Consider the following 20,401-nt stretch of genomic DNA (forward strand, 5'->3'; position numbering starts at 1 on the left):
AGATTTGATCCCTCTCGGCGCTTGATAGATCCGGAGTTAAGATGGATCTAAGCTGGTAAGTATACAATGAAGAAGATGGGTTCTAAAGGCAGTGTTTCATGGGAGTGCTGCAGGGCCTCCCCCTTCCACTTCAAAAACACTCCAACACTCCAGTGCTCCCAGGACCACTCCTGGGACTACATACATATTTATTAATATAAGTGTGCACAGAATACTCCCATTACCATTTCTCTCCTTGGAGTCTTTTGGGAAGAACTGCTCCCTCCCTCTCCTTCACAACACTGTTTAAAGGACAGCCTTTGGGAGGGCAGGTCCCCTCCATCAGATTGGCAACCACAATAGCAGGGTTAGTTCAAGGTAAATTTCAATGATGCCACAAAAGGTAAAGCTTGAAAGGCATGGGCAAGTGGAACTCGTAGAAATAAAGAACGCAACATTGTCACAATCATGACAAAATTCATTGACCAGGGAACAATTAAGAAAGCAGAACTCGAGGGTATCAAAGCAGATGTTAGGTTGTGTTCGGAATTAAACTATCCAAAGGGAATTTTTGAGGGGGTTTCTAAACTAATAACAAATTTGCTCCTGAAGAAAACAAAAACTCAGCTTGGCATTTGGGAACTCCAGAATGGATAAAGGAAGCAAGAAACTTGTGAAAGAAGTCTGTTTCCAGAATGTTAGAAGGTAGGCAAACCAAGTTGCTGAATTGGTGGCCAATATAGCTTATAGCATATAACAACCCACAAGGCAGATTAATAGATTCCCCAAGGACCTTGAGGAAAGGAAATGGAGAAGACAGTCAACATTGTTTCAATATATCAGCTAGGAAAGAAGGGTGGCATCCAAGGATAATGATCATCAAGTGGATGCACCACATAAACAATCTCCGGCTCTACCTGCCACCCTGGTTGTACTTCTTGCACACTCAAAAATGATACAGAAAGATCTACCCTTGCTTATGTACTCCAGATCTGGATGTGGATTCCTTGAGGAAACAACATGAAGCCCAGTGGGTCTGGCAACAATCTTGAAGTCCAATAAGAGCAGAAGATTTTCTGGTGCAGGGTATTCACATGGACAAGATGGTGGCAAGAGCATTGTATGCGAAGTACAGTCACAACAGTGGGTAATTTGGAGATTGACGACATGGCACTTTAACATTCAACACACTTTATCCCCACCCAAAAGGAAGGGAAATGAAAATCCCCTTGCAAATTCGTCAGCTCTAAAATTATAAAAAACCTGAATGTCAAATCAGATAACATTTTAGGGAGGCGTGAGATTAAGGTGAAATTGAAAAAGGAGACATGGAGCTATATCCAAAAGTAGCCCATAATTGAATAAAACATGCTCCCAAATCAAACTCTACCCTCCCTTTCCATCAAACCATGTTAACTCGGTCCCGAGTCTAACTCTTTCCTGACAAAGTCGAGAGTTGTGCTTGCAAGTATTTGCGAGTCATACCCTGAATGCAAGTAACTTGTAGGCTAGGAAACAGGACATGCCCCCCAGTACTTGCATGTCCATATCCCACATGTCCAACACTGGACACAATAGGACGTGTCAGACATCCATTTGACATGTATCTTAAAATGGGGCACGTGTCGAACACATGTCCGACCATGCATAGCAGTGTTCCAACAAAGTTCAACAATAATGCAATAGAGAAAGTCAAACACTGGCATTCAAAACGGAGTGAAACTTGTGGGATAGAAAATTTATTGACCTCTGATGAATTAGGTAGCATAGGTCTACAGAGTTCCTATCGATCCTGTCTACAGATCATAACTTGCTGAGTTACAGACATGATTTGAGAAACTCTCACTGCTCTAAGAAAGAAAAGGATATTGAAAACTCTGCTCGAAAGTAGTGGGCAGTTGGTTCTGTTATAATGTTTGGAGCTTTTGAAAAATTTGAGCAGAGAAGCAGAAAAAAGGGTATTCTGTCTACCCAACTCTAGCAGGGCTAAGGAAGTAAGGCTTCACCAGGGCGCTTAGCAGTTCATGCAGAGAAAACATTTTATCAGGGGGATTTGAGAAGCCAAGAAAGCAGCTATGGAGGAAGAAGGGGACTTGCCTGCAGAGGGCCCCAAGCAGTCTCAACCCCATAGGAGCATCTACACAGTTGCTACAACCATGGAACAAGTTCACCAGTCCCCCACAAGCTAGGGAGTCTACCTGGGGAAGAAAGAAGCTCAGAATGAAGGAAATACTGGGGGAATTAAGTCTAAAAATGGAAAACATGGGACTCATGCTGAAGATTTTGGATGTGTCAAGAACAGACTGCCCTAAGGGTATCAAGAACAACATACATCTGATCATGCAAGCAGTTAGGTGTCTCAATGCCAACGTGGACTTGCTCTTGAAGAAACCATAAAAACCGGTATATATGAAAGAGGAAAAGGATGCCATCCCTCCTCGAACTGGCCCAGGACTGATCAGTTTTTTTAAATCATGTTTTTGTTTTTTTTTTTTATCTAAGCCTGATACAGCCAGTAGCCCATTGAACTGCCATTTTGTTGTCCGTAATATAAATATAGTAATTCTAGATTAGAGCAAAGAAAGTTTAGATCTGTTGTATTTCTGGTTTAATGTGTTATTCTGACAGAAACTCTGATCCTCCTTAGGGCTTCACAAGTATATCAGACAACCCCAGATTGCATATATATATACTTCATCGCTTTCTGGGTGCAACTAATTTAAATAACAAAAAAAAAAAAAAACAGAAAATAAGAATAAAATTAAAAAATTAAAGAGAAATAACAAAAAAAAAAAAAATCTGGCAAAAGAAATATAATGAATATGAATGAAGTGAGAAATAAGAAAAATAAGAACCCCCAAAAGTCAACTAGGAGATATAACTTTATCTTGAAGCTAGGGATACTGAGTTACCATGTCTTTTTAAACTTAAAAATCCAGTGTCCAAAAGATTGGATATGAATGTCTAACAAGGATACACCCATCACTGCCAACAATCAAGGAAGAGAAACTTTTGATGGATCATAATCTTAGATAGATTTGGATCCTTGATCCAATCACATTGAATAAGCAAACCTGTTGTCTCATAGGAGTCTGTCACCTTCTTCATTCTTTCATACAGCTTTTGTTGTGTAACCCATCAAAACAAAATTCACTCTGTTTCTATTCCCAGAATTTCTGGAATTCTGTCTCATAGATGTAATAGGAGGACAGGAGTCTGTCACCTTCTTCATTCTTTCATACAGCTTTTGTTGTGTAACCCATCAAAGCAAACTTCACTCTGTTTCTATCCACATAATTTCTGGAATTCTGTCAGAATGGAGCCAGGAGAAGGCTGGAGGAAGCGGAAACAGAGAAAGGGGCATGTATATCCAAATTGACAAAAAATGGGATCTGGGTAGCTCTCTCCTATAAAAAAGTCAAAGAAAGAGCTTTATCCTCCACAGAAGCACTTACCTAAGTTAGGTCTCGTATTTGGTAAGCCTCTGGGTATCTCAGAAGAAAGCCAGCAATCACTGAACGACATAATGGCTCTGGGAAAGAATGGTGCCACAGAAATTGGAATGACCCAAACACTCTAGAGCCAGGTGCAAAATTTACAATGTAGTAGCCCGATATAAAGAGGCAGTATTTGAAATAGTGGAAGGGGATGATACAGGTGAAAGAAGGAGTGCAACATGAAGAAGCAAATTGAGAAGAAATCAGATAACATGAATGATAAGCTTGAGAAACAGCAACCAGATCCAGATAGTTCTATTCAGGGTTTGAGGAAGGATAGCTATGGGCTGCAGTAAATCCAGAGACAAATTTTAGTAAAGCATCTGCAGCAGGAAATTTCTGTGTATATCTGACTGAGTTGATAAACTGTGCCTGGTTTGAAAACTATAAGAGAATGAAGAAGTAGACATCCTGTTTCAATGGGTTCCCTCACACAGGATAGGTACCTTCCATCCCCTTGCGTTTGAATGCTGGCAAGAACAACCAGGACCAAAGCAGTTCTAAGAAGGGATTACAGTACATACATCACTTGTCCCTTTCCTAGTAGTATTCCAGACTTTCTATTTAGAACTAGAAACAGAAAAGACTGGAGCATCTTTAATTTATGGACTTCAGCATAACTGTTTTGTTGAAATTGTAACTAGGTTCGGTCTTCATAATGTATATTTATCATTTATATATTTATTATATTTCTGTCAAGCATGTTCTTCATGCTAGAGTCAAAAGATATTTATTTTGAGACAAAAGAAAAATTATTTCAGTCATGTCTCATTTGGACATTTAAAAGAAAGAAAGTTTGAATTTTTATTTTGAGTCATAAGAGTCAAGACCACAAGATGACCAATTTGGCCCTCCTTGGACAAGCCAGCCTGGCCCTCCAAAGTGACACCTATTTGACCCTCCTGGACAGCTATATATAAGAGACAGTTCGACCTCTTAGAGAGCACATTCACTCATTTATCACAACAAGTATCTTCTGCACCTAACAAAGGAGAAAGAAATAGAGTCAAAGAAGAGGGAAAGATAAGTTAAAACAAGGAGAATCTAGCATCATTGACCGAATCTCTGATTTCTACCAACTCACACATGTGAAGGACGAAATTCTGTGAAAAGAGGCCAAAATTTTCTGAGTCTGTTGCAGGGCAAAATTCCTGTTATATTCCCATGAAACTCTGCAACTACATAGATGAATAACTGAAAACTGAAATCTAGTTTACTTTCACCAAGATATAGAGTCTCTTAACAATTCATAAGCAGCGGAATAAACACAAAGAGATAAAAACACATGCACAAATTCACACACATATTTTCTCAGGCAACCCAACAGGGAAATCCCACTTGTTTGATGTGGCTATTTTATTGATTCTCCTTCTAGCAAATGAATCTATTACAAAGCAATTTGTCTCTCTTGAGAAAGCATTCTGCTTCTCATACTAAATCTCAGCTGATGCAATTGATCTTGGCCTTCCTTGATTACTACTTGATCTCGGTTCCTGCACACAATTGATCCTCTGCTGCCTCCTTGACTTGCTTTGCAAACCCTGCTGTCTTGCTTCAATTCTGCTCCTCCTTCCTTACGCACTTCGCCTCCTTATTCCTTGTGTTGGTCTCCTATTAGGCTATTTCCTAGCGCACTTGTGGCCCTATTTCTTAGCACACTTCAACTCCTAATTTTTAGGACTCCAACTCCTCTTTCCTGCGGACAATCAGATGCTAAATCCTAGCACACTTGTGGCTCCTATTTCTTAGGACACAATTCCTGCACTTCACAATAAAGACTCTCTTACAAACTCGTGAGTTATGTCTTGTCGAACCTTTGTGCACAAAACAATTTGTGAAACTTTGTGCCTTCTTCCTCCTTTTATCAATTCGATCCATGCTAAATCTGGGAGTACAAATTTAGAAAACGAGTGAGATTGACTAGTTAACTGAGTTTAACTGACTCCCCAACTCGTCCTCCCCTCAATTAAAAACTGAAGCTGCCAACTCATCCTCTTCTAAATTCAGACTACCAATCGATCCTGTAGTTAACTGAGGAAGGCTCCACGTGATTGAAACTCCATCACTATGCATGAACTTCTCCATCTCCATGAACTGGTACATGGTCAAAGGAAGGACAAACTTGGTCTTTCTAGCTAAGGCACAAGCCAGAGAAGACCTTCTCTCAATACACTTCCACAATTCGGCCCTAGTTGCAGGTCTGAAATTTTGAGTTTGACCTGATTTGAAGAAGTTTGACCAGTGTTGACTTTGACTTTGGAGGAGGGTTTGACTTGGTATCTTTGTGGCAGTTTTGTCTTGGTCTTGACTTGGATATCTCTCATTTTGATCTGATTCTATAAGGAAAGAATTGTTGGGTTTTTCCCTTGTGGGTTTTGCCCTGGCTACTAACCTAATGTCTGGTATCTCTTGTCTCATTGTGATCTCTATTTTTCTTGAATGATTGAATAAGCATACAATTGTTTGATGAAGAACACATAAGAAGTAATAAGCAGTCATCTAATATGCACAAGTAATTATCAAGAAGAGGAATTAAGTGACTAGACTACATTGCACTTGGTTTCTCAACACGTTTCTGCTACTTTTACTATAAAAGAAGAAAACTATATATTTCCAGAATTTGACGATATAATGATGCCTAATACCATGATATAGTATTGTTGAGTCAAAGACTGGATGACAATGCTCCAAGAGACCAATTGCATTTGCCACTCATATGAATGTTGACTAAGAGCAGATACCCACCATGTGCATCATACACAATCTAATGAAAATTTAACATAGGACACCAACAAAAAGGATATATAGTATGTGCATTTACATTATTATAATCTAAAAACTAGTAAAATGTCAACAAGGCAAAGAGTCATACCTGTTTCCGCAGTTGATAAGGCCACAAGGATGTAGATCAAGCTTCTCCCAATTGAAAAGCTTAACAAACGATTCATATGGAAATAGCATCTGATAAAACAAAAGATGCAGGACGTAAATAATTAATATACAATGAAAATGCATTATAAAATCCGAGAAGAGACATTAGCTGTGTTAAAGGTGTCGTATTATTAAAATAAAGGGGAGAAAGGGAGATTAGCTAAACTGGAATTCATTGCATCACAAGTTTTAGGATTGACATAAGTTCCCATATGCTTATCCAATTAAAGGATAAAACTCAGATGTAAGCAATAATTCTGATAAGAGGTACACAGCACAAATCTGTGTAGGACTTATGGTCTGTCATAAAAAAACATGCCTTCCTATACCAATCAAAACAAAATATTTTGTGTTTCTAAAATACCTTGGTTGATTTTCCTGGGCCTTCATTTGAAGTTCTTGTAGAAATTTGTCTAGACACTTTTGAAGGTTTCAGCTGCTGCGCAACTCTTTTGACAGATGCTTTCAAGGTATTGCTAGTGGGAAGGGAAGAAACAACACTCTGGAATGCATTCGAGGATATTGCATCATAGTTACCACTCTTTTGACGTGAAATGCTACGAGCAGAAGTTTTTTCCTTCAATGATGAAGAATGTTGAAACACAGTTCTAACAGATCTCCTGTTTGCACCATTAGGATCAGAAGTCCTTGTGCTGTCAATATTAGACGCTGCCATTCTATCATTGAGATCATTTAACAGATGATCTTGGGAATCGGAGCACATAGAGCTAGGAGAACCATCTTTACTCAGCAATGAACTCTTTGAGCTTGAGACCACTGAAGCTGAATGGTTCTGACTGGAGGGCTTGAGCAGAGAAGCTCCAGAACTTGAATTATTTTCACCAGAGCTTCTAGTGGTCGGTATATAACGCTTAATAGTGCTAGAGGGTCGACTAAGAGGTACTGAGCCATCCACCTCCTGGCCATTGTTGCTGGAAGTACAATTACGGGAGCTAGAGGCATCCACAACATGCAAACTGGTGCTGGAGGATTGATTGAGAGGATAACAGGCATCTACCTCATGGCTATTAGAGTTGGATGAATAACCAACTTTCCTAGAAGTGCGTTGACCATTTTCACTGCTCTTTGAGATGGAAGAATTGTTGCCTGAACTGGGAAGATAAGGTTCATTCTTGGAAGAAGGAAGATCATCAGTATGACTTGAATGGCTGCGGAGGCCATGCTCAAATCTGCTAGAGCCAGAAGGACTGCCCGAAGAGATACCAGATACAAGAAGATGATTCCTATCATTCTTTGAAGCAGGAAGTTCAGTTGTAGAGACCTTCAAAGAAGAAGCATTATTCCCAGCACTTGAGGAGCTCACATCAGACAAAGGAATTTTATTTTTGGAGATGTCAATACCAACAGATGGAGATCTAAGGGTGCTGGGTGAGTGTTCACTGCTGTTGACAGAGATATCAGACACAGTGGTCACAGAGGTAGGAACACCAGCTGTGGGAATATCCTTCAAGGAAGCGATATGTACAGGACTCCTGGTAGATGATTGAACACTAGATTCCAAAACTCTGGGGATAGTGTCATCCACACTGGGTCTTTCACCTATGGTTCCAGAACTGATCTTTAAGTCAGACGCTTGGGGTCCTTTCAATGCAGTAACATTGTGTTTCTCAGTGACATTGCCATCCAACTTCTCAATGGTAGGAGAAGAAGTTCTAGGCTCAGCATGTTCATCCAACTGCTTGATGATAGGAGTAGAGTGTCTTCGCTCCTCTAAATTAGAATCATAAGACTCAGTTTCCTGGGGTTCAGACAAGGAACTCAAATTAACTTCATTTTTTTGAATTGAAATGCTTGGCACAAAGGCATTTGAATCATCAATATCAGGTGGCTGACAATCCCGCTTGTGACCTTGCCTCCAGTGAATTATTTGGCATTTTCCTGAGCTGCAAACAAACAATGCCTCATGAGATCATGAAGAGGGAAAAACAAAGTTTAGATTCATTTTCTCCGATGTTTGTTATTACAAATTTACAACTATATCCACTTGCATAAAGACATCATTGCATTTGCTTGCAGACAGACAATATCTGAGAAACTAAATATTTTGCAAGCACCCTAAAACTTTTAAGTAATAAAAAGAAATCCTTTAAAAGGAAATAAAAAAGCACAGCAACTAAGAAACAAGACCCTGATTCTAGAACACATCTCTGGTAACAAAAATGCCAAATAATTTGCTCAAGGGAATTCCAAACTTCCGGGCATGTTTCTGTTCCACAACAACTTTTACTTCTCAAAACAGATTCCATGCATTGTGCATATTAACAACTTAGATACAACATTATCTGGTGTCAATTTATCAAAGGTTTACTCCACTTTGATTTCTTTCTTTCTACCTTTCATTTTGTCAATTTCAAGATATTGGGTTTTGTTGGCTTCAGCTCTAAATGTGTGCTAGTCCTTCTCTACATAGAGATTTGCTAAATCCTACTTCCACATATCCAGTCCCAAGTAAGCTCAAGGGATTTGCTCACCAATGTCACCAGACATTTGGCTAGTTCTGTACCAGTAGGTGTACAGTTCAAACCACCTTGGGTGGGGCACACTAGTCTACACAGACAGGTTTAATAGGGATAACATCGATGAATGTGGGAAAAGATCCCTTGGGTTTCCTTTCAAGGTTTTTCTTGGCGTTAAAACAAAATTCCCATGTATATACATCTCCTGTTTTGGGAAAAATAAAGAAGATAATGAAAACAGATATAGTTAAACATCACAGTTTCCCATAGTAGAGTTCAAGCACCTTATCAAACTAGAAAGGGTGATATAACCTAGCTAACAAAGTAAATTTCAGGAATAACTGCAAGACGCATGATTCTAGAAAAGCAACACCCCAAAACAACCATCCATGCATCACAATCTAGTCACAGCAATCTATTCACTACCTTTTGCAGAATTTAGAATTGCTGAGTCATAATTTTGAGTTTCCACAAGTAATCTGAGTCCAAATCTGATAAATTTGCATAAAATTAAAGTTCTAAGAAGCTTTCTGGTAGAATGAGAAATAATAGACATATATGTTCTAAAATGGGTACAAAAATTTACAGATGCCCCCTTCAATCTGCATGCAAATGGGTAAACAATCACAAATGGACTTCCCTCTGAAATCATCTCCAAATTAGCTCCTAATCGGCTTCAACAGCAAGCAGGTTTTACTCACCCAATCAGCTCCAGACATAACACATGCAAGCAATGACTAATAAATAAGGAAAAGAAGGGTTTTGCAAAGGTAAGATAAATTTATGGGTTTCAAGTTTTTTTTAATATTTCCATTTTTTCTTTAAAGGGTTTCCATTTTTTCTTTAAAGGGTACTATATCAGGCTCTTAAAAGTGTCTCGCACAAATCAATGTCCAATTTAATCTATTCAGCGAGTTAGGATATCACCTGAGTTACTGTGACTCAACCAAGTCAGCAGCCAACTCTGTTCATCTTCTGAACGAGCCAAGTCAAAAGTGACCAATTCTGAGTGACATTGTCGACTCATACTGGATTAAAGCAATGGCCCCAAAGCAAACAACTCCAGTTAAAACCCTCGAAAATACCAGATAGATTTAAATCAAGGAATATATATGAAAATTTGAAATACAAGGCATGTGAGAAAAAGAACTTGTATCCCAAGTCACATGGTTCGGGTTCGACAACGATTAAATTCAATTCAGGTTTGAATTTTCCAATGAGGTTTGGATGAGGTTCAGCTTTGGGTTCGGCATACTTATAACAACAAATAAGTATGACGTATTGTTCAAGTTCAAAATTTAAAAGGATATATATATATATATATATATATATAGTTCCACCCGCAGTGCACGGTGCCGGGTGCACAGTGGTATGCCAAGTTGACCAGACTCATTCTATGGAGTCGACAAGGTTTGGGCTTAAAGCTAAGTTACCAGGATTCGGATACGGATCTTCCAGATTTTTGGAAAACCAGGATCCAGAAACAGCAAGGACAAGCAAATATAAAATATTTTAAAATTTTTAAAATTTAAATTTATATAAATATAAAAATAAAAACTAGAATTATATGAATATAAAAATGAAAACCTGTGTTAATGTTTAAATATATAATTTTTACATACAATAAATAATTATTATATAAGTAATTCCAAAGGTATCATTTATAAATATTAATTAAATTTATATTAAACAAGAACTAAAAAAAACATATGGAAATTTTTAAATATATAAATTCAATATAATACTTTAAAATTAATTATTAAGTTAATCATAATATAATTAATGCATCATTTATAAATATTTAAACATTAATTATTAGTTATAATTATTTATATTAAGCAAATTATTAAACTTATTTTAGAAAAAATATTTTTTTAAATATATAAATTCAACATAATACTTTAAAAATAATTATTAAGTTAATCATAATATAATTAATACATCATTTATAAATATTTAAACATTAATTATTAGTTATAATTATCTATATTGAGCAGATTATTAAACTTATTTTAGAAAAAAAAAATTAAACTTGAAAAGAAACTTTAAAATTGATTAAAATATAAACTTACTTTTAAACTTTAAATAAAATATCTTCTAAATTTACTCTTAATCTTGAAAAGAAACTTTAAAATTGATTAAGAATATAAACTTACTTTTTAAACTTTAAATAAAATATCTTCTAAAGAAATACGAGTAGAGTATTATCTTGGCGTTACATGTATTAGAGTTTATAATATGTATTTGTATTAAAGTTTATAATATGTCTTTGTATTAAAGTTTATAACATGGTCAACACAGAAATAATAAATTGTGGCCCGCCAACTCCCTCTCGGACTTCATATCCGCTTCCCTATCGGAGTTAATATAAAATTTCATTATCGCAGTTCGTTAGTCAGAATTCCCATTTGAATCAGGAAAACACGACCGGAGCAACCTCTTTGATTGAATGAAGCTTGACAGTGGGACAGAAACACGCTCAATTTGTATTTGAAGGGAATAGGATTTGAGCTCACCGGCTCTAGCCTCTTATGCTTCCCCTCTTGCCTTAAAGGACTCGCCTGACTCCAACAGACAACACGAAATGACGTCCCCCCATCAATGTTTAATCCGTTCTTATCATTCGCTTCATTGACTTGAATTAAAGTTTATAATGTCTTGTATTAAAATCTAAAATATGTTCAACATAAAAATAGTAAAATTTATGACTTAGCTTGTACCAAAGTGATACTGTAGTGTAGGCTGACACTCTAAGGAAGATGCTAAGTCTTGAACATTAGAAAGAGAGAATAATGTATTTTGCATATATGAAATCAATAAATAAGTATGACATATTGCTCAAGTTCAAAATTTAAAAGGATCTATATATAATTCCATTACGTCAATTCCACACACACTGCATGGTGCCAGGTGCACAGAGGCATGCCTGTTCAACCAGACTCATTCTATGGAATCAATAAGGCTTGGGTTTATAAGTGATGGTGGCTCATGACTCATGAGGAAGGCCCCAGTTGAGGTTTATCAATTGCAGCCACAGCCTACAGGGGTGCCAACAGGAAACAGCAACTCAGGAGTCGGTGAGGACAGCAACGAGGCTTGAGCCTTGAACAAGTCTACACTATAAACTTATAAAGAAGCAGCTACAGACAGAGTGAGGATTTACCATATGAGGGAAGCAATGGATGCGACAGATGGAGCGAAGCTCTATACAGTGCTGAGTGTACACTGTACAGGAGGTGACAGACTGTCAATGGAGACGAGGGGTTCTTGAAAGGAAACTAGATGCCAGAGCTTGGATCAAGGCTACTTGGGAGCGGGAGCGGGAGCAGGGAGCGACATTTTCAAAAGCTCCCAGGTCGGGAGCAAATCGCGAGCGAATTTTTATGTAATATATATTTTGATGCATGTGTCAACAAAAGCATGTAGAATGATGAATTAGATATAACAAGCATAAAAACATGGATTGAACAACCATATAACATCAATCATCTATAAGCTATAATTTTCATCAACCACAGTCCACAAGTTAGTAACTTAGTAACATACAACATATCGAGTCTCATGATTCATCAATCTTAAGTTTCAAGCTTTCAAAATTCAATATATAACATTTATCACCATTGATCACTAAAGTTGTACTTGTAACTATTACCATTACCAAGTAACCAAACTATAACAAAGAATTCTAATATGAAATGAAATGTTTCAACTTTTAACTTTCACAAAGCATCGTATTCATAATTCATTACCAACGAGTTATAATTACCAACTTCAAACTTAAATTGTTATATATTGTTTACAAAAAATATCATAATAAATATGAAAGAGTTAACAATTATAAAAACTATTGGAAACTAGAAAAGACAAGTAAATCTATTATCTAATGCTTCCTCTGACTCTTGCCACAAGAAATGTCTAATTTCTGAGAAGCTTGTGGTGGTCTACTAGGAGTCTCCTCCTGCATAGTCGGATGACCATGTCTAAAACCAAAATCAGAAGGCACCTGACCTCCACATGAGGATTTAGATGGAGGTGGCGGCAGCAAAGGCAGAGCTTGTGGAACTTGAGCACTGCTACTGAATGATGGAGGTGGCATGGCTGTTGTTGTTGTTGCTTCATCATCATCTTTCAAAAGTTTTGTTTCCAATTCTTCTAGATGTAGAGATCCAACCTCCAAATTATCTTCCTCTGTGTTGTGGTCCCAAGTCATATATATTGTATTATCATGAGCCCAATCACAATAATGTGTCAATAACCTCAAGTTGTAGTGAACAAAAACCAAACTTTCTACACAGTTTTTATTCAGGTTGTTTCTTCTCACATTATGGATGAAGCTATAGGTGCTCCAACACCTCTACGCAAAAAAGTTTTTACAACCTGTGAAAGCACCTTTTTTGCCAATTTTGCCAAAAGTCCATGGCCGCCATACATGTCCCACCATGTGACAGCTTCTAATTTGTCCCCATCTTCCATTGCATGCAAAGAACCAAACACTCCAACGCTAGTGAAGTATTTGCCTAATTCAAAACGCAATCTAGCACACTCCTCCCTGTCAGGAACCAACTTGTCCAATGCTATCATATACCCATTTTGTACCTCTGGATCTGTATGTAGTTTGGTCCTAACCCCACCCCCAGGTGCAGGTTTTTCCAACCAATATGGAGAGTAGTATTTTGGCATAAAGATATACACCAAGGCATGTAGTGAAATATTAAGTTTATCCCACCACGCACACACAAAATTGTAAATAATATCATACAAAGTTGGGATCTTTTCGCTAAACAATCTTTTTAATTTGCCCAACATGTTATCCATCTACTCATACACCTCTCCAATCATTGGTGCAATTGTATCTGCTAAACGAATCATATCTGCGTAACTCCATATCTCACCAGGATTCGAGATTTCTGGGATGAGCTTGCAACTATAGTTGAGAAACCCAAGGAAAGTGAACTTGTGTGAATAGCACTCAATGGGTTTATCCTAAAGTGGACCACATTTGTCAAGGGAATCACTGGACGTGACAGATTGCCTGATCGGGAACACTTGTGGAGTGATTTCACACAAGAGGAGCTAAGGCTCAGCCTTGTCTAGGGTACTGCCAGCAATAGCAGCAGCAGAGGGTTGAAAATTGAGGAGGAGGACAAGAACATAGCCCTTGCCAGCAAAGGGAAGGCGAAGAAAGGTCTCAATTCGGGACAAGGCACAAAGGGAGGAGAGAAGAAGAAGAAAGATTTGTCGAAGATCAAATGCTTCAAGTGTGGTGAGTTTGGTCACTACAACACTTAGTGTCCCAAGAAAAAGAAGGACAAGAAGCGGGAGCAGCAAACCGCAACTTCGGCAAACATAGATGAGCTATCCTCCAAGATGGACGAATTTGCACTTTATGCAGCTATACCTCTAAGAGAGAGGTGGGGAGACCTTGAACTCTAGACCCAAGAGTTGCAGAGATTTGGGCAGGGTCCAAGGAGGATAGCATCAGATAGGTGTTCCCTCATGGATCCTTGCCCTTGCTACAGGGGCCCACAGTTTTCAGTAGTAGGAGGATCAGTGTTAGTTGGCGCAGTCAGATCGTGAAAAACAGTTATAGAGACTAGTAGCAGTGAATTATTGAGGGGCGTGGTACCAGTCAAGGTGCAAACAATTACTCAATAGATAGTGGCAAATACTAGTTGCAGTCAGAGTCTCAGGAAACAATTGCAGAGCTAATACAAATACATAGTGGATCCATAGTATGTTTCTCAATTGCAGTGGTTGCAATAGTAGCAGCAGCATGAGATCAATTGCAGTGCAGAGCAAGGTTGGCCGCAGTGCATGATGGCACAGCGTATTGTCAATGACAACGCAGATGCAAGATGTTTCAGCTATGGGGTTAACAAATGAATCAGAGTATGCATAGAGGCTTGGTGGGCAATGACAAGTTGTCACAGATGCCAGACATCAGCAGCGTGAGGGAAGATGTTACAAGTGATGACAATAGATCGCCTTCCTCGCTAAGAGGGAGTTTTTGTAGCATCAAATAAGTGTTCTTATCTCAATTTGTGTCAGAGAGGCTAAGAATACGAGATCTTCAAAACCCAGAAAAGGTTTCACAAGATAAGCTTGCGAAATGCCTTATTTAAATTAATTAACCATCATTTAAATTTCTCCTAAGTTAGGAAAATTGGTTAATTGATAGTAATTAATTAAAAAAAGGTGAAAAAGCTCTAGAAACTCACACATATTGAGTTTGAGATTATCTTAGTTGTTGATGACGATTTAATCTCGATCGTTGGTTCACCAATGAGAGATTATAAGATCAAGTCGATGGGGATGGAGATAGACACATCAAGAGAGCAATTCCTTGGTAGATCGGACTATCTAGTTGCAGAGATCAAGCAAAGAAGAAGAGTTCGAGCCAAAAGGAATGAAAAAGTGACAAGGAGTAGCAGAAGTGATTTCTGGTGGATTTTCAGTGTCGGAGAGTCAGCAACAAGAGGACCAAGTTATTCCTCAATGAAGTTGTGCAAGGCCTGTGCAATCAGCTTTAGGGGGCATTTCAATTTAGTTGAAGAGGAGGTGGATCCAGTTGCTGGTGGCCAGAAAAATTTCCAGAAGGCAAAGCGAGTCATCTTCAGAAGCTGAGTTGGGTGGAACGACTACATCAGAGCAGTGCCAGAGGCAGTGTGAATTTGGCCTGCGCAAGAGGCTAACATAGGGGCTTTTGAGTGGCCCAGACAGAGCCAGACTTCGTGTTGGGGTCAATGTCAGGTGAGACAATTTGTCTCACTAATATTTTGGCCAGATTATTTCGCTGAGGATTGTTAGTTTGGGCATTCAAATATTGTACTTAGATTTTGTTTTTGCATACAATAAAATAAACCCTCATCTGCTACACTGTTTATCCAATTGGGTTTTTCCAGGGACTTTTGTCCAAAAATATTAGTGTCATTTTTATTGTGTGCACATGTATTTTTTCAATTCCAATTTATTTCCGCAACATAATTTTACTGTGAAAAATTGCAGTGTGATTTATTTGTTACTTGTCGTACCAAATAAATTACATAATTAATCAATTAGAAGAATAAAATCCAATTGTTGCATTTCAAGGAATTTTCACAATAACTTGATACCATGCTAGCCAAAGAGTCTCTTACCTTCAAAAGGCACTTGAAGGTGAGGTAATAGCTAGCAAATCTAGTCTTCTCAATCTTCAACAGCTCCAACCTTGAGTGACTGCGGAAAAGCCCATGAATATTGCTATGATTTGTAGTAAATTTTATCATTCTATTGCCTCCCATGTACAAGTCACCAATCCATTTGTAATGAGGTTGTTGTTCTTAATAATATCACGCATCAAAAGGTTCATTGTGTGAACCAAACACCCAGACCAAAATATGTTGGGGTATTTTATCCTTAATGATTGCTCCTGCTGCCTTACAATTAGAAGCATTATCAATGATGACTTGGATGACGTTGTATGGCCCAATATTTTCAATTGTTTGAAGTAATGGTTTTGCAATGTTGATGGTGGTCTCAAACTTTTCTGAGTAATCATACGTTGAGAGGAAGATTGCACCACTAACAAACACACCAAGAACACTTATCAATGGCTTGCCTTTTACATTTGGCCAACAATCAGATACGATGGATACCCCATAGTCATTCCAAGAATTTGTCAATTTACCCAAAGCATGTGTTATTTTGGCAGTCCCACGGTTCTAGCCTTGTCATACCCAAGGCTCTTGTATCCTTTAGGGGCATCATTGATGTCACCAACCATTTCATGCCAATAAGGTGAGCAAAGCACATTGAATGATATCCCACATGCATAGAGAAATCGGAAAATTTTTGCATCCACATCATCCCTACAACCTTGATCAATGAAATCTGATATGGTTCTACGCCTTAAAGGGATGTTTGTGCTTGTGCCTCCATATCCACTACCATGGGTGGCCGCTAATGGAGTTCTTAGTCTTTATGATTGTAAGCTAGTGGTGTCATGTTCAAAGTCACCCTTTGATCTTTTAGATTTGTATTGGGCTTCCTCCTATTCCCTTATGTATTTGGCTCTTTGTTGTTGTGACACACTTCCAAAAGTTTTGATCCCTATTTGTTTATTTCCATCCCATGCCATCTTCCCACAAAGATGCTTTATGGCATGGGTGTATGAACCTGTGTAAGTGATTTTGCAATGGGGGCATGTAAATTTAGTGGTTCCACACCCTTTCCCTCCTGAAAACCTAGTAAGATATTTCCACAAGGGGGTTTGGTCCAATGTTGCAGGAAGCGTCCCCCCCCAGTTCTAAGGCCCGAAGCACATCCCATGCAGATGCGTCCAGGAAGCGTCCTCGGAAGCGCGATTCCAAAATTCGGAAGCGCACTTCCGCCTGTTTTGGACGCTTCCTGGAAATTTCCGAAGCTTTCCTCCGAAGCGCGCTTTGTACGGCGCTTCGTACAGCGCTTCGGCCATACGAAGCATGGCACTTCGAAGGTCGAAGCGTACGCGTCCATACGATTCCGGAAAAGCGCCACGCTGTTCAGAAAATCGTTTTTTTTTTTTTAGGTGAGTTTGCTTGTTGGGGGTGGGTCACCTTGGGTTAGGGTGAGGAATGAAGGCAAAAAAAATATAAATATAACAGATGCTCCCTCATGGTAATGTTAAATTCTTAAAGCAAAAGTGACATTCTCCTTTGTTTTTCATTTTCATCCTTTTACTTAAATTTTTAACATTACCATGAAATGACTCGGGATGTTTGAGAGTGGTTCCAGCCTCATTGGACTTCATATGGAGAAAATAGAATTTCATATCCTATTCAAAATTCAGCAGACTTAACAGTTTTCAGGAATTCAGGATCAATGGGATTGTGGCATTTCATTAGATTATATCAAGTATGAAGGTATGCGATTAGCATTTAATCAAGAGCACCAAGCCCTATATGTACCCTAGTGTTGGTGGTGTTAATTGTTGAACTCCTTTGTCACGCGGCACGCCCTTAGCAAAAAATTACCTTTCAATCAAGTCAAAATCATCGATCAAGCATGTTAAGCTTTTTCTACCATGTTTAAGTCTTGAATTAGGTAGTTTGATCAAAATTGGGCAATGTTGACTAATATCCCTAGATAATCAAGGTAGAGGCAAAGGCTAGACAAGAGGAGAAGAATCTAGATTCTAGATGGTTGATGCTCGATTAATTAATCATTAATGTACAATGGATGTTATATCTATCTTGATTATGCAAAAATATGCATGTTTTCATGTCTTCTACAACTAATTTGGTATTTGGGATGTTTGTTTTGAGTATAAATGCAAAAAAATATAATTATATATATATAGCAGACGCTTCGCTTCCTAGATTTTTGGAAAATGACGCTTCCGCATTCCCGCTTCCAAAAAACGTCCCCGCTTCGTGCAACATTGGTTTGGTTTTTTTACCCTCATCATCTCCACTCTTATTATCCTCCTCCTCCTCTTCCTCTTGGTACTCCTCTCCAAGGTTTTCAAATCCACCACTACCCACTTCTGCATCCTCTTCATCACTCCTCCTTCTGCTCCCCAACACCATCATAACAAAAAAAGGAACCAATGTCAAGAGAATGCCAAGCCATATAGTGCTATGTAAAAAATTAATAATTTTGTAATTATAGATTGATTAGGCAAAAGGGCATGATCTCCTTTAACCAAGAAGCACCTAAGGCAGTATATAAGCCAAGGACCCTTCTATGTAACAATCATCATTCAAGTATTAATAAAAATATATATGTATTTTTGTCAAATTCTGAGCTATTTGCTCCATCTAGTATCAAAGCAATTGTGATTCTCTGCTTGTTCTGCTACATACGTCATTGTTCATCATCGTTCCCCGTGTTGTTTACTTGTACGCCATTGTCCCTCACCTTCCCATGTCCACGATTTCCGTTGTTGCTGTGTTTTTCCAACACTAAGCATCTATAGCGAACCATCGCAACAGTAATTCCTTTTTTTCCATTGTCTCGTGTTCCTACCTTTCCGCACTTCCTCTCTACGCCCTCCTCCACATGTTGTCGATCATCTCGGCCACCTGTCACACTCGTCGACCAGTAACCCTACTTGCGTGTGCTCCCTTGTTCCGCTGCCTTGTAATTTCGCCACTTCGTCGTTTAATTTGCTTGTCCCTGCATCCTGACCAACCGTCACCGCCAGTCAACACATTGTCCGCACCCTTCGTCAACTATCGTTGTCGCTCTATCTTCGGTCAAACGCTACATACCGGATCCCTATTGTCATATCGATTTATTTTTTGGAAAACCCACCATATCAATTCACATTAAAAAAAGGGTTACGTATAGTATTGATTCGCATTAAATATTAAAAAAAAAAAAGATTACACAATTATACAATTATAATCATATAGTTATATTATCTTTTATAATTATATAGTTAATTTAATTATATAACTTTAAAATATATATATATATATATATATATATATATATATAAAAAAACAATATATATATATATATAGAGAGAGAGAGAGGGGGAGAGAGAGAGAGAGGTCAAGTTAAGGAAGAAGGCTAAGTTGGATAAATATACACCACCACATACCCAATCAATGTCTGCATCAATGTCGGTAGTTGATTTTAATAAAAAATTGGTAGATCTTGGGAATAAGGTTACCAGACATTCTAATGAAATCTAGGAGCTCCAAGACACACGAAGAGAATAGAGAATTAGCTCAAGCAGAATCATAACGAATTTAAAAAGGATCATGCAATCCTTTCAAATAAGATGGATCGAAATCATAATGCAACATTAATAGCCCATAATCAAGCAATGGTGATGTTGAACTGTATTTGGAAAAAGTTGAAAATTACATTAGATCAACTACCCCAGAATAATGAAGCTACTCAACATCGAAATTCTTCGGATTCATAAAACTCATCAAACTCACATCAAACCCATGAGTCTCCAAAAGCATCTTTCATGCCCAATCAACAAAATAGTAACACAAATTTTCAAAATATGCAGACGCCACCAATTGCTACATATCAACAAAGAGCAAAACATAAGCTCTCCAAATTTGACGGTAACAAGAAATACAGTGTTCCGTAGTTCAATAAAGCAAAAGAATATTTCAAGATTTACGGTATTGACAATGATGATGAAAATATCAGGCATGCATCCATGCAAATGGAAAGCAAAGCATATAATTGGTATATGTGGTGGAAGAAAACGACACATGCTATCAGTTGGAAGAAATTCAAAAATGCATTCTTTAAGAGGTTCCAAGGTGTCAAAGAAGAAAATCACCAAGCTGCAACAAAAAGGAGATGTGGACGAATACACTAGAGAATGGGAAACTCTAGCTACACGAGTACTTGGGTTATCAGAGACTCGTCTTATTCAATCATACATCACAGGACTTAAACCACATCTCTAGGCTGAGCTTAAGCTTCATGACATCACTTCTATAGAAGAAGCAAGACAAAAAGCAAAAGTTGCAGAAAAGAAGCTCAAAAGGATACAATGGCCAAAAGTTGAAAGAGTATATTCAAAAC

General features: G+C 38.1%; 1 protein-coding gene across 1 annotated transcript in view; it reads right to left on the minus strand.

Moving 5' to 3' along the window:
• LOC149238037 (ubiquitin carboxyl-terminal hydrolase 16-like) overlaps positions 1 to 20,401 on the minus strand; it is a 73,880-nt gene that overhangs the window by 40,391 nt on the left and 13,088 nt on the right. The window contains exons 2-3 of the mRNA XM_089372898.1: positions 6,772 to 8,311; positions 6,349 to 6,437 (exon numbers count right to left, since the gene is read on the minus strand). Of these exons, the coding sequence (XP_089229024.1) occupies positions 6,349 to 6,437; positions 6,772 to 8,311 (1,629 nt within the window). The remainder of the gene's footprint in view (positions 1 to 6,348; positions 6,438 to 6,771; positions 8,312 to 20,401) is intronic.

This window comes from Pinus tabuliformis, chromosome 8 (assembly GCF_031772625.1).
Source record: "Pinus tabuliformis cultivar Carrire ecotype Pingquan chromosome 8, CPIR1, whole genome shotgun sequence".
Taxonomy (NCBI): domain Eukaryota; kingdom Viridiplantae; phylum Streptophyta; class Pinopsida; order Pinales; family Pinaceae; genus Pinus; species Pinus tabuliformis.